At 29.6% G+C, this 14,608-nt stretch overlaps 1 protein-coding gene across 1 annotated transcript in view; it reads right to left on the reverse strand.

Annotated features, from left to right (window-relative positions):
* Positions 1 to 14,205, reverse strand: part of LOC106460472 (next to BRCA1 gene 1 protein-like) — a 60,875-nt gene extending 46,670 nt beyond the window's left edge. The window contains exons 1-4 of the mRNA XM_022387209.1: positions 14,130 to 14,205; positions 11,299 to 11,523; positions 8,252 to 8,323; positions 2,161 to 2,202 (exon numbers count right to left, since the gene is read on the reverse strand). Coding sequence (XP_022242917.1) covers positions 2,161 to 2,202; positions 8,252 to 8,323; positions 11,299 to 11,478 — 294 coding nt within the window. The 5' untranslated portion in view covers positions 11,479 to 11,523; positions 14,130 to 14,205. The remainder of the gene's footprint in view (positions 1 to 2,160; positions 2,203 to 8,251; positions 8,324 to 11,298; positions 11,524 to 14,129) is intronic.
* Between the last annotated feature and the right edge of the window lie 403 nt (positions 14,206 to 14,608).

The raw sequence follows: 14,608 nt of genomic DNA on the forward strand, positions 1-14,608 counted from the left end.
GAAAGACTTGGTAATATTAACTGAAAGACTGCTAAATTTCATGAAGATATACCCATTATATTGAGAGTTATAAGTATTAAATCTATAGACTATAAACGAGTACAAAACGTTACATGACTTGGTGAAATTGACTGCCCCTGTATTGAGAGAGTTATATACCAAATATATATAGAGTTATTAGTATTAAATTTATATTAACTTTAAACAAGTACAGAAGGTCACGTGACTCTGTCAAATTGACCAACCCCGTGTCGAAATATTTAAGTAGGGTTATGGTTTAACACCTTGTAAAGAATGTTATGTCTCTAACAACAGAGTACAAAACAGAAAACTAGTGGAATGGAATAGTAGATCATGGTTTAGACCCTAAGTTGTATAATAACTGTAATATATAATTAATACTTGAAACTATCAGTAGTTTGTGAAACTAACAAAACAAGCTGTTTCAGTCTGTACCTAAGAATGCCTTTATGGGTAAAACCATGGTTGTAATAAATAAAACACTTGTGAAATGTACAACTGTTTTTTGTTTCCTCAATTCTGTAACTGTAATATATGTGTGTATATGTCTCATTCAATTATACTAAGTATCAAACATAAACATATTTTTGTATTTTTCCACTAGTTTATCCTACCTCACTCAAATACGTTTTATATATATTCTGGTACTTAATAATACAACATATTGTCCAGCTCATATAATGATAATGAATTAAATTATTTCTTCAATAAAAGTTTGTTACAGTCAAGTTCACTTGTAAGCCTAATTCCATAAATAACTTTTAAACATAAAATCTACAATTAACTTAAGCCTAACTTTGCATTTAAACAGAAATTCTGAGATTAATGGTACTTTACATAACTTATACTTCTTTGCAAAGCCAACTGATTGATAAATAAACATGTTAACTCATGGAGTAACTGAATTGCATACAGATGTCATAACTTTTACTACTGACACTGAACTCTTGTTTAATACTCAATAACTCCTCATTCATTATTCATTGAATCATCATTTCCCTTTACTTGTATTTACATCATACTCACCTTCTCTTCACTACACAAATTTTCCAGATAGTAACATTATACACCCTCTAACAAGCTTCTAAATTAAACATTGAAAATAAAATTTACAAAAATATATAGCAGTTATACTTTAAGAAATAGATCTTTAATAGTTCAAATGCTCAAAGCACATTTCAATCAAAAATTATAACACAGTAACACTTTATGTTTGCAAAACTTAACAACTTGAAAATAACAAGCTTACAAAATTTAGCTACAAAGAAAACAGGGCAAAACTAAACAGCCAAATATGCACTAAAAAAAGTAAAACTCAAACATATAATACAAAAATGTACAACAGTGAATATATATTCTATGTGCAAAACTTAACAAACTTGAAAATAACAAGCTTACAAAACTTAGCTACAAAGAAAATAGGGCAAAACTAAACAGCCAAATATGCACTAAAAAAAGTAAAACTTAAACATATAATATACATTTAATACAAAAATGTACAATGGTGAATATATATTCTACATGCCACTTAACAAAGCAGACATTGAAATTATTTGCCAGCTGAATTTTCATACAATTTAGCAACTGTCAGAATGGAACAAGTAATCTGTTTAGAATGTTTTATACTAAACAAATTTAAAAAAGAGAATTATACATTTTCTACAGCTCAAAACTTTAAACAGCTTCTAATCAGATTAATTATTTAAGGATATAGCAGAATATAAGAATATCCCTAAAAAATATGCCAGCACCAGCTTAAAAATCTACTTAACAAAACTCTTTAATCAATGCCTTCATCCTAATTTTCTGTTTTCAGCTACAAATTGCACAGTGTAAAATTCTAGTTATATTTGAAGGTTTTTCCTTAATCAAATATGTAGCAATAAAATGAACTAAGAATAATCATAAAACTGAAAAAAAAACTTTTATATGTAAATGTAATATGCCTTATCCAAAACTGAAAAAATATGAATTTCGAGCACTACAGCATTAAAATATTGGAAATGCATTAAAATGTCCAGTACTGTTTTTTCCTTCTATATAAAAATAAGATACAAGAAATTTGTACCATTTATTAGTGAAACACTAGCAAATATGAAAATATTACTGCTATAAATCACCACAAATCTTCAAACTTACTCTCAATGCTTCATGGAATTCAATGTCACTATCTATAAGTACCTGCAAATATAAATATCAACATATAAATGCATATCTCATACACATGTAAAACAATGCTAATTCATATTTCATAACTGATGTTTTTAAATATAAATACAAAAACACTTTCTATTTATGTTCAAAGTACTTCACAAAGAACAAGTAATATAAAACAAATATAGGTTATAGGGCAACTTTCCATGTTGTAAGTTACATGATTGTTACATGGGTGTAAAAGATACAACAAGGTGAGAAATGTAGTATTTACAAAATTCTGTGTGTCTGTGGTCTACTTTATATTGGCTACATGTGTTGAAAGCTGAAATTCAGAATTAAAGAACATCAAAATGTGGTAGAAAAATGAAGAATGAATGAATCAGCTTTAGCGGAACATGTGGCAAGTACACCTCCTGTAACAGAGAGGAAAAATGTTAAATTGATAAATCAGGTTCAGTTTAAGTGGAAACTAAATATCAGAGAATCAGTGGAAATTGAGAAAACAAAAATAGCATTTTGAATAAAAATTGTGATCCAAGTATTGGAGAAATAAAACACCAGAAAACTGTTTTGTAAGCTTTTCAGGGAGGGTTGGATGGAATTGTGTTCATGGTTTAAGATGGTACTGAGGGCTTAATGCAGGTTGATGTAAACTGAAGGTACGTATGCATCTGATTTTAACTCCAGAAGATGGCAGGGTAGAGTGTAGTCTTTATAGGTTTGTGCCCTGCATTTAGTAAAGCTAATTTTATAGTACAACAATTCAACATTATATATATTTGTTTTTGATATTTTATATTTATCTTGCTTCCCATTTATTTAAAAAATAAGTTAAGAAGCAGGTGCTGTGCAACTTAGAACATGTAAATCTTTCATGTTTACTTGCAATATGTATGTATATATATATATAACTCAAATTGTTCTATAATTACAGGAAAAACCTTTGAGTTTTAAACTGCTCAATTTTGTTAGGATGCTATCACATTTTTTTTTCTTTACAGATGCTAAATTTACTTCCAAATCAGTAGTGTAATTATCTTCACAAGTAAATGGATCTTTAAAAAAGATATGCTAGTATTGTAACTTGTGTAAAAAGTCTGATCTGTTAACTTACACCTAATCAGTGAGGATAGACATTTGCAGGTTTCCCACACAAATTTTTTTTACTTGTTTCCCTGACAACGTTACACAATTTTACCTGTCAATATTTCAAAATTTTCCCTGATCAAAATTTGTAAATACATCTATTTGGATGTATTTTTCTTTCTTTTTATTACAGGGTTACCACCCTCTGTTCAGCAAATTTTATGTTGCAAAATATCTGGTTTTTCAGCATTAACTTACCTTTAAAGTGATAATTGTGCACTAGATGGTGAATATCTTAAGATATTTTCCTCTTTCACACAACTATAAATAGTTTTACATTTAAAATACTGTATTCCACTTCTGTAATGTTATTCCACATTTTGTGTTCCATAATATGGATTTCCACTGGAGAATTCTAAATGATTAGGACTAACTACAAAAATTAACCCAGTTACTGAAATGGATTTACAATTAAGATTTTACTTGATTTTATTAATTTATCTTGCATTAGACATTACCCCTAACAGCACTGATTGTTTCAATATGCCACTTTCATGTCATACTGCACAAAAAAGTAAAAATTAATACTTCTAAATACAGTTTCTACAAATGAAGAAATTCTGAAAATTTTGTTACAATAGTACAAAAAAATTGACTTATATTTTATTCAAGAAAAATAGTTTCGGCACAATTACTTGTGTCAGTGACATCCAACACTGTTTGTCACAACTCTTAATCCTATCAGTTGTTTAGCTTAAAAACTTCTGAAAAAGAGTAAAAACATCTTAAAATCACAATTCAATCATATTTATATGCTGAAATAACAGATACCAGAACATAAAAATAAAAAAAAGTAGAAGTACTGAAATGGACTTGGGTAATTAAGACTCGTGGAAAGTACAAGCTTGCTTAACATTCTATCAAAGTAATTTCCCAGCAAGTATATTTTAAAATATTTATAAAGTAAATATGAATAGAAATACTTGTAGTTTTTTTTTTTAGAAATATTCCAAAGTACAAATTCAAGTTAAACTTAGGTCTATCACTTAAATTCTTACATAATATTTAAAGACATCTTTCAAATGCCACTAAACTCCAAAATACATTCTAGGAGGTAGACACACAGTATGATTACACAGTGGATATAGTAAACAGAATGTTACATTCAAATTAAAGTTAAATTTCTCAAGCAGGTAAGTTAATTTAGGTAGCAATGTTTAATTAAGAAGTAAATTTTTGTATAAATTGTTTTTCCTCAACTTTTTAACTCATTGAAGTTAACAAAAATGCTAGACATCAAAATCAAATGAGAAAAAAAAGGTTCAAAAGACTATTATAATTGAAGCAATTGGGTTATTTTCGAGGGAATTTACAATTGCTTCAACATTTTTCGGAGTTTTTATTAATTTAGAAAGTATAAGAATAAAGTTAAATTAGTAGTTGTGTTTTTTTTAAACAACTAAGAAATGTGGATGAACTAGAAAAACAAGGTTAAGCTACATAAGAAGCGTTGCCTAGAAACGAGATGAGTGTACTAGAACTTGTGACAGGTTGACCTCAACCCTTTAGAACTAGGAAAGCTACAGAAAAGTTTGGTTTAGCGAGCGATATCAGCGCTTTGAGCCGATATCACTTACAGCACATCGGTGTAGCAGTACAAGTAAATAGGTGACCGGCTAACACAACCTAGCTGTAACCAATTATTTGAGAGTTCTGATTATAGTTTTGAAATAGCCCAGGGATTCCCCTAAAGCATCCAATAGGATCACAGGACTACTTGTAGGTGATGCTCTGTCCTATTTAGATGATTGAGATAATACACAGAAAATATGCTTTATAAACCCATGTCAGGGGCTGAAAAATCAGTTCCTCCAGGAATCAGAAAGTTCCTCTGGAAGTTAGAAAAGTCACTCTCTTGGGCAATATGAAGGTTTCTAATGTTATTCGGTTCCCGAATACAACCCCATTGTAAATAAACTTTACTATTCTCTCTTAGTCAGTGAATACCAATGTTTTATAAAATGTTATGTTAAATATATCTATGTATATTAATGAAAGTGTATGTCGAAGATATTAGAAGTATTTTAATCAAGTTAAAAACCATTTTATGTTTGTTTGTCATAAACGAAGTTTTGTTTTATTAACTGTTAGTTAGATGAATTAATGATTAATAAAAGTGTTCACCATTGGCCTGAGACTAATTCTTTAGTCTAACTGTAAACTACCTCTAGTTAGCGACTTGTGACTCCACTCGTCACAACAAATCCTCCAATAAATAAATTTGGTGTAACGAGTAGTTTTAATTGGAACTCCAACAATTAAGCCCACCAGAGTGCTACTCATTACATAATTTAAAATTTCTTGGCAGAATATGAGGCATCTCAAGGCTGTTTCTTCATATTCAAGCTATACAAACTGAGCCTCTAAATATAAAATATGTGAAAACACTTTAATATGTATAATTTTATTACTCAGTCAAGCACTGTGAAGTTGAACTTTAAGAATAGCCAAACACTAAGTTAGACTTTGTAAAGTCAATTTTATTTAATATTATGCTGGGTGAAAAATAATTAAAATAGATTATATTTGAAATAGCTTTGGCCTAACAACATACTATTGATAGATTTTATTTCACTAAACCTTTCTTGCATATCAAGTGTATGGTGTTATACACATGCATATGTACAGTACCTTTGATGTTGAAAGTTGTTCAACTAATTTCAGTATTCATTGGTTTTAAATTAACAAAAATTGGTATATAAAAATACACAAAAACTACATTACACTAATTTCCTTAATAAAAAAGCACAAGATAAGTTTCTCATCTTTAGTTGAAAACAATTTTCCAAGACTTTTCCAGCCATATTTCCTGACACTTTACAGCCTTACATCACGCCTCATATCTACTCCATCCTTAAACCTTTTCATTTTTTTATCTAATTAACCCTATTACCCCAGGTATCCTTTACTGAGCATGACACAAGGTTTCAGTGTTTTACATTAAAAATTTTATTGAACTACTTTTTTGTTTATGTTATACCAATTAGAATAGCATAAAATCTTAGCTAATTATCCATATTTTAATATTATACAAGTTCCAAGTTCTTAACTCTACAAGGCAATATTTAAAAAAATCTTAAATTTCCACTAGTGTGATCCACGTGACACATTTTTTCTTAGCATGTCATCATCCATATTTTATCAACCACCCCTTGAAAATGTATGAAATTAAACATAACTTACTCTGTATAAAATTGTTATTGCTCAGACAAACCATAATTTTTATAGGCTTCAAATTTGTTTGGTTACAGATCTATCAATAAGAAAATCAGACCCCCTCCTGTCACATCCTCTCTTTCAGAATTTGTTGATAGTTCTCTCTTACATTTCATTATGTAGTAACTATAACTAATAGAAAGTCAAGGTTTTCATCTATCAAATGATGTACTGTATAACATTATGTTCTGAATAATTAGATTTCAGTTTCACTCAGAGTACCAACATCGTTCCCATGGGAAAGTTAATGACTAGCTTGGATGAATTTGAAACGGCTCTTGTTGCATAGTTAGAAAGCCAGAAAATGTTTAAGAGGTAAGGGAATTTGTCTACTTTTTGCATGTTATTAGTCTGTATTCTTTGATGCATTAAAAAAGAAGGTAGGTTAAGTATTATATTTCTTGTTTTTCATATTTATTCGTTTTTTTACTATTATAAGAGTAAATAAAGTATAAAAATGCAGATTTTTTTAAGTTATTTAAGACTGGAATATGTAAAATAAGTAATAATAATAATATTATTATCAAAACGATTCATGAGGCACACACACACACGAGCAGCTCGTGGATAATGTAATTCAATAGCATAATGTGACCTGCACATTCTGTGAGTGATTTACATTTTATGGTTTGGAAAGTAGTTAGACATGGTTCAAAGGGCAATAAAACAATAAAATTTAATTATAAATAGATGTATACTGTTAAGAACTTAGAGCTACTTAGGATAAACAAATGTAGTTTCATGTTACAATTTGAAATCATTTTAGAAAGAAAAAAGGGTAATTTAGGTTTATTTTGATCATTTCTTGGGGGTTACGAGGTCGGTCGAATTGACCAATCCTGTTTTGAGATTAGGGTAGAGAAAATAACATAAACTATAACGATTTAGTGGGAAAAAACGTTTCAAATGCATTTAGGAGGTTTTAGGGATTACACAAAGAAAATTTTAGATTTTTGAAATGAGGAAAAGTATTTTTTAACTTTAGCATGAAAATTACTTTTCACATAAACAATTTGAAAGAAATATTCAATATATTCATGGACAAATTTGTATTTTAGTTCAATAAAAGTACTTCACTGAAAAATATGATTTTTTATATGTGAAAGACTTGTAATATTAACTAAAAGACTGCCAAATTTTGTAAAGATATACCCATTATACTGATAGTTATAAGTATTAAATCTATAGACTTTAAATGAGTACAAAACGTTACGTGACTCGGTCAAATTGACTGCCCCTGTATTGAGAGAGTTAAGCATATTGCAGTTAAATTAGTTTTCAACCAAATGATTAACTGTTATTAAATCAGATGATGTATTTCATGAAGTCACAGTTTTCCATGACATTTATGTTTTCTGCATTTTCCAAGCCTGGAAATTAACTTTGAAATTTCTCAGGTGTTCCGGGAACCCTGATAAGATGTTTACTGGATAAAGTCCTCTGTCACTAACCTAGCTAGTCTGATTACAGTAGGTACTGTTTAAAAGTGCAGTTGTCACCGATTGTTATATGGGATTTGTTACCTAATATGAACTAAATGCTTAACATAAAGATATATATATATATATCTTTAAATGATTCTGTCTTGATTATGGAAAAAAAAAATTCTAACCTGGAAAAATACACTAAAGAACAAGAATAATAATGTATATTTTACACAAGTCAAAATGAGGAAAGTGTATTAATTAATTCATATTAATATTTTTTTTACCTCATCCATTTCATCATCAATATAAGAGAAGACAGCATCAACACTGTTTTCTAATCCACATTTTGACATGATCTGAAAAGACAAATAGCTTGAATTAAAAACAAAAACAATATCATATACGTGTATTATGCAACAAATACTATGCACACCCTTAACAAGTACATTATAAGAGAATCTTATAACGAATTGTTCATTTGTTTGTTGAATTTCACACAAAGCTACTTAAGGGCTATCTGCACTAGCTATACTTCATTTTAAAGTAATATACTACAGGGAAGATAGCTAGTCAACACCATCCACCACCAACTCTTGGGCTATTATGTTTTAATAGTGAGTTTGACTATCATTTCTATATTGTAGCCACAGTTCCAAAGTGTTGTTCACAGTTTTGTTTTTTATAGTAAAGGACCCTAAACTACAGAACTTCAGATCCACAGTCTAGCATGCTACCAACTAGAATACACTCAGCCCATTTGTGATGAAGAGACTGTCTGAAGCTGTGCAATGATTTTATAATAAATTATATGATGTACCTGGTTCTATAGTTATACTGCAAGCTAAGAGAATTAATGTGAAAATAAGAAATACAAAGTTATATTTCAAGCTAAACGGGTTATTTAAGAGGACTTCTATATTAAAACTAATTACATGGAGAATTTTACATAAAAAAGCAAGTGGTTGACTAAAGACCAGTTGGCCCACTGATGACATGCACCAGCCACTCAAAAAATAAACTACAGATTCAAATGTACCTTTCTTTCTCCACAGATTCATGTTAATACCATAAAAAAAAAGTGACAGAACTTACCACATCCTTTAATAAACCATTCTGAAAACCACAGCACCTTAATGGAAGCTTCTATTCTAATTACAGAGGCTTGTAACTATGACCTTCTGCATGGAAATAACTATTTCTGACTTTATCTTTTCAAATTAAATAAACTGCTAAGAGGTACTTAGACCATATCTCTAATCATTCTGGAAAATTACATAATAATGCTTTACAAGACTTAGAAAACTCATTCTGCATGTCAAGTAGAGCTGGGTGATTACTAGAATTTGTTAAAGAACTAATTATTAGGCTCATTAATAAATTACATTCAATTACTCAATTATTCTCAATTGAGACTTGGATAGTTGGAATAATAAACAGTAATAATTAATACCACTAGTTTCAATTAGTTGATTACTTTCATAAGTTGTAACACAAATTGATTCAGTTGAAAAACCTCCAATTAATTAAAACTAGTAATGAGTGTAGCTGGATGAGTAACTTGATTACCTATGAGCGAGCATCAATTAACCATCTGTCTATGGAATCAATCAATCTGAACAATCCATGTAACCACAAAACTATACATACTATAACTTTGCATCTATTAAGTGTATATTCATGAAATTTGGTAAGCTTTTATTAAATGTTACAAGTTTGTTGTACATAAAAAAAAATCAGATTTCTTAATAAAGTAATTTTTATAAAAATTTGTCTGTGAATTTACAAAACCTTTACTATGTAGTTCTGAGTGATAAATTATTTGTATGTTAGTTTTGTATTTCATTTGCATAACTTCTAGAACTTCCTAAATGAATGTTACAAGTTTTTTTTGGTAAAAACTATATTTTATCTCTTATTTCTCTACCCTAACACTAACTGCAGCAAAATTACCAATTTATAGTAACATGAAAAGTTGAAAAATATAAAATAACATTTATTCTTCTTTGAATTCATAATTCACTCAAGTTTCAAACTACTTATTTTCACTATTTTAATTTCTAACATTTTCTCATCTGTTTTCTTTTCATTTTGCTTTATTGCCAGACTTTGTTCCAGGGAAGCTGCTTATCACTCCATGAATAGCAATAAATGACAACCAAAGTCCATGTTTATCTCCACCCCCTCACTCACACACACACACACGTAGATAAAGAAACAAACTTATCATGTTAAACTTACAAGCCTGAGCAACTTCACATTCTTAAGCTCATGAAATTTTAAGTTATTTTATTTAAATCTTATCATAATGGAGCTTGCGACGTATACGTACAAAACTCAGATCTTGGAAACTATTGCGCCATGTTAAACTTATATTAAAGTTTTTCTTCATTACCCATTTAAGCCGTCTCCAGCCATTATTAATCTATAATCCTGTATTTCAAAGAAATTTCTGTCATCAAATTCATCTACATTTAACCATGTTTCAGTTATTCCCATTATATCAAAATCTTCCATTTCTACCAATGCTCTAAAAGTCATCTATTTTTATTTCTTATACTTCTAGCATTACAATAGTAACAATTAAGCCTATCCTTATAACTACTTCTATAGTTATTTCCTAGTTTAAAACTTCCCTTACAGCTGAGTTGATAGCCCTTGCAAACAACCAGGTCATAACCTATTTAAATGTAAAATACCCATTCCAAAAAGTCCTTTCTCCCAACCAGCCAATCTGCTCATCTTTACATATAACCTAAGCCTAGCATTAAGCCCTAGTGACCTACTTATAATTTCATCCCCACAATTAATTCTTGGCAGTATCCCTGACACAATTAAGTTATGGATTTTTTTTTAAATGCCTTTATCCACCCCTTGTTTTTATTAATTAGCTCCTCTGGGGGATCTGACCCACCTTTCCCTACATTGTTAGCTCCTGCATCATTGATAGCCCTCTTTATTATATCTCTTGCTCTGTCAGTTATATCCTCCACCTGTGCCCCTGAGAAGCATAATCTAATTCTTTTCTCCCTATTTACCCCACGGACTGTCCTATCCACATGCCTTGTCAAGGAATCACCTATAACTATAACCTTCTTAAGCATATCATCCACATCCTTCTCCTGACTCTTATATTTTCCTTCCCTAATGCAAAATAACTCACCCAAAAATAGGAACCATTACAACAATATAGTTCTTATGAAACTAGCCTAACAAGTATTTAGAACTAAACACATGCATAAAACACATGCAAATAAATTATGTTTCCCTGGAAATCTGGCAACATTACTAAGTAACTAATAAATGTGATCTTAAACTTAAAAAACAAACTTACTTTTTCTTTAACTAATTTCCAGGATGTCTCAGTAGGAAAAATACCAGCTGCAACATGGTAACTACTTGTTCTTTCTGGGAAGTACTTAACACTAATTTCCACCTCCTGAACCTTGTCATCTTGTCCATCACTCAACTGACTTCCATTATCTTGGTCAATGCAATCTGCTGATATTTTCATTCTCTTCAGTGTGACAGAACAGAAATGTGTAAATCTTCAGTGAATCTACAATAAAAAAAATAAATAAAAAAAACTGGAAATATTTAACTTCAAATAACAAAACTGTGTTCATTACCACCAGAAATTAGAAAAGCAGCCATTAATTGTTTATCCATAAAAAAGCTAGGTTAATGTCTTTCTTTCAGTAAATACAAAGATAATTTTGTTCACCTTATTATAAAATGAATCATTTTATATCAACATCTATAATATATGTTACATAATAACATACTTTACTTATATCAGCTTCTTGATTTTACTTAATAATCAATTTAATTTTTAACAATATGGAAAACAATGCACTCAAAACTGTAAAAAAAAATAACAGACAAAGCTTTTGTTGAATCCTTTTAGTTCATTGTAGTGATCCATATATAATAAGCACAAATTACTTTTTTGGAATGAAATTAGTTTTACATTTACAAACACACTGTAAAAGTAATCATAATAGCTTAGATGTTCTTAAAGATGCTCTTAAAAAAAGAAATTAAATTTACTAAACTTAAAATAGTGTGCCAAACTCTTGATTTTGGAACTGTTTTCCCCCCCTTTTCACTAAAAAAACCATGATTGATGGTTATCATTAACAAGTGATACTTTTAGTGTGAAAAAGCTAGGTAATCTTATCATTTTAAATAACATTTTAGACATACTTGTAACAAATCTTGTGGAATACAACCAGACCACATTTAAAGACATACAGTAATTTCAGCACTCCAATGCCCCGTGTTACTATACAAAATCTCCTCCTCACCTCAGAAAAATTCTGAAAGAATCCCCTTCTAAAGTTACCCTTTCATACTTCCAACTACCACTAAAATCACAAATTCGTGCTAAATGTGGACATTCAAGTTCAGTTGTCTATCCAACAAAAGTCTAAATGAATTTGAACTAACAGCGCACATAATACATATAAGAAAATAATAAAATTTAGCTTAAGGTACCAACCATAAATTATATTAAATAAATATCCAAACTTAATTATTTACAATACTGTTCATAACATTTCATTAAGATAATTATGGAAACTTCAGTAACCTATCTTTTACTCTTAGTTTTACTTTTAAGTTTTAATTTTCTAACTTTTAAATGCAAGTCAAGAGAAAGTAACTAAGGATAAGGGGTCCCAACTTATCACCTTAAAACTAAAAAAAGGCTATGTTGTTACAGATATAACATAACTATCCCTTGATAAAGCTGATACAGCAAAAAATTGGATTTAAATATTTCTTTTTATGAATAGTCATATTTATTAGTTTTACATACAATCTAATTCTAAGGACAAGGGACCTGTTGGTCCATCTATGCTCTCTCATCCACTATATTAAACTCTAAAATAAAAATAAAACACCTCAAGTCAGCCCTTAACATTCAAATATTTACAAAGCCTTCCCTAACACTCACTTAAAATTTAAGTTAACTTCATTTACCACATTTTAAGGCAACCCATTCCAATGATTAACCACCCTGTTAGAAAAATAAAGCTATCTTAGCTGAAGATGATTCCCAGCCTGATAAAAATTTATATTTGTACCCCCCTAGTCTTATCATTTTCACCATTAAGTAAAAAAGATGCATCAACACTGTCAATTCCCTTATCATTCTTAAACACCTCAATCTGCACCTTCCCAATTCTTCTTTTTTCAAGAAAAACAATTTCAAACATCTTAACCTAATCTCTTATGAAAACCTTTTCATCCCAGTTATTATCCTCTCCAACAATTCAATATCCTTCCCAAAGTAAGGAGCCCAAGACTGAACACATTTCTAGGAGGGTCTGTGGACATTCCCCCAAAAAAACTTTCTTGAAAATTTGGTGCTATGATATTGAATCTTGAGCCATTTTAACTACAAGTATTGCATACACTACAGTGATACACACAATGTAATGTACTGAATTAAAAATATCAAGTTTCCCTACATAATTTGTAGCTATACATGCTATGAAAAAGTGGCCAGGCCATTGTCGGATTTGCCTTACCGTTTCCTATGGCCCTGTGCCTGAGATTAAATATATATATGATTATCACCTCATTGACATTGTGATAAATTGTGTTAAGCCTACTATGCATGGCAATAACAGGATAAAATTAAATAATTACACAGACTACAAAGTAGTACTTATAATACAAAACTAATACTACAATACTCAATAGGCAACACTGACTACAGTACAAACAAATTTAACATAATAATAATAATGACAATTACAATAAGTTGAATAGCATGTTACTATGACACTAAACTAACAATTGTAAATTAAGCATTAAGTAGAATAATTCTCATTAAGTAAACGTTTATAATTCAAACAAACCTTCCAAGTTTAAATTAACATTTCAAGATTTAATTTTATTAACACTTGTAATTGTATATTCTGTTTACTTGACTTTCACACTAGACGACTAACTCAAGAGGTCACAGTACATATGCGTAGACCTACTACTGTTATTTAGTTTCAATTATGCTTTCTTCATATCTTTAATAGACAAAGCTACATAAATAAAAAAACATTAAAATGTAATAATGCAATATTTTTTTACTCATAACATAAAATTAGGGATGGAACTTGACATATTTATAAAATTAGTTTAAGCTTGTGTTCATAAACTTACCTGCGCATTAATACCACGGGAGCTCTATTATTAATACCTGACGGCCATGATGTCATCAAGAAATTGAATAATAGTCACTATGCTCAATAGATGGCAGGAGAATAGCATGATATTTGTTGAAACAAATTTTTCAACAATTTTTTCTTTTTTGTTGAGGAATTTTTGAATACCTCATCGCAACTATTTTCTAGTTACCGTATTTTTCGGTGTATAAGACGCACTTTTTTTACCCCAAAATTTGATGTTAAAATCTGCTTGCGTGCTATACACCGAAGGTATGAATAATATATATGTATATATACGATATACACACAAGCCATGTGTAATTATATTTAAATAGGGATGCATAGTTTAGTTCAATTGAATGTGTTACTTATAACAATAGTAGTTTTTTCTTTTAAAAACATAGCTATTTATAATGCTCCCTAAATAATAGAAAATAAATTACAGTGAAAGCAATGAAGATTTTGTACGTTTTG

Source organism: Limulus polyphemus, unplaced genomic scaffold (assembly GCF_000517525.1).
Source record: "Limulus polyphemus unplaced genomic scaffold, Limulus_polyphemus-2.1.2 Scaffold777, whole genome shotgun sequence".
Classification (NCBI taxonomy): Eukaryota; Metazoa; Arthropoda; class Merostomata; order Xiphosura; family Limulidae; genus Limulus; species Limulus polyphemus.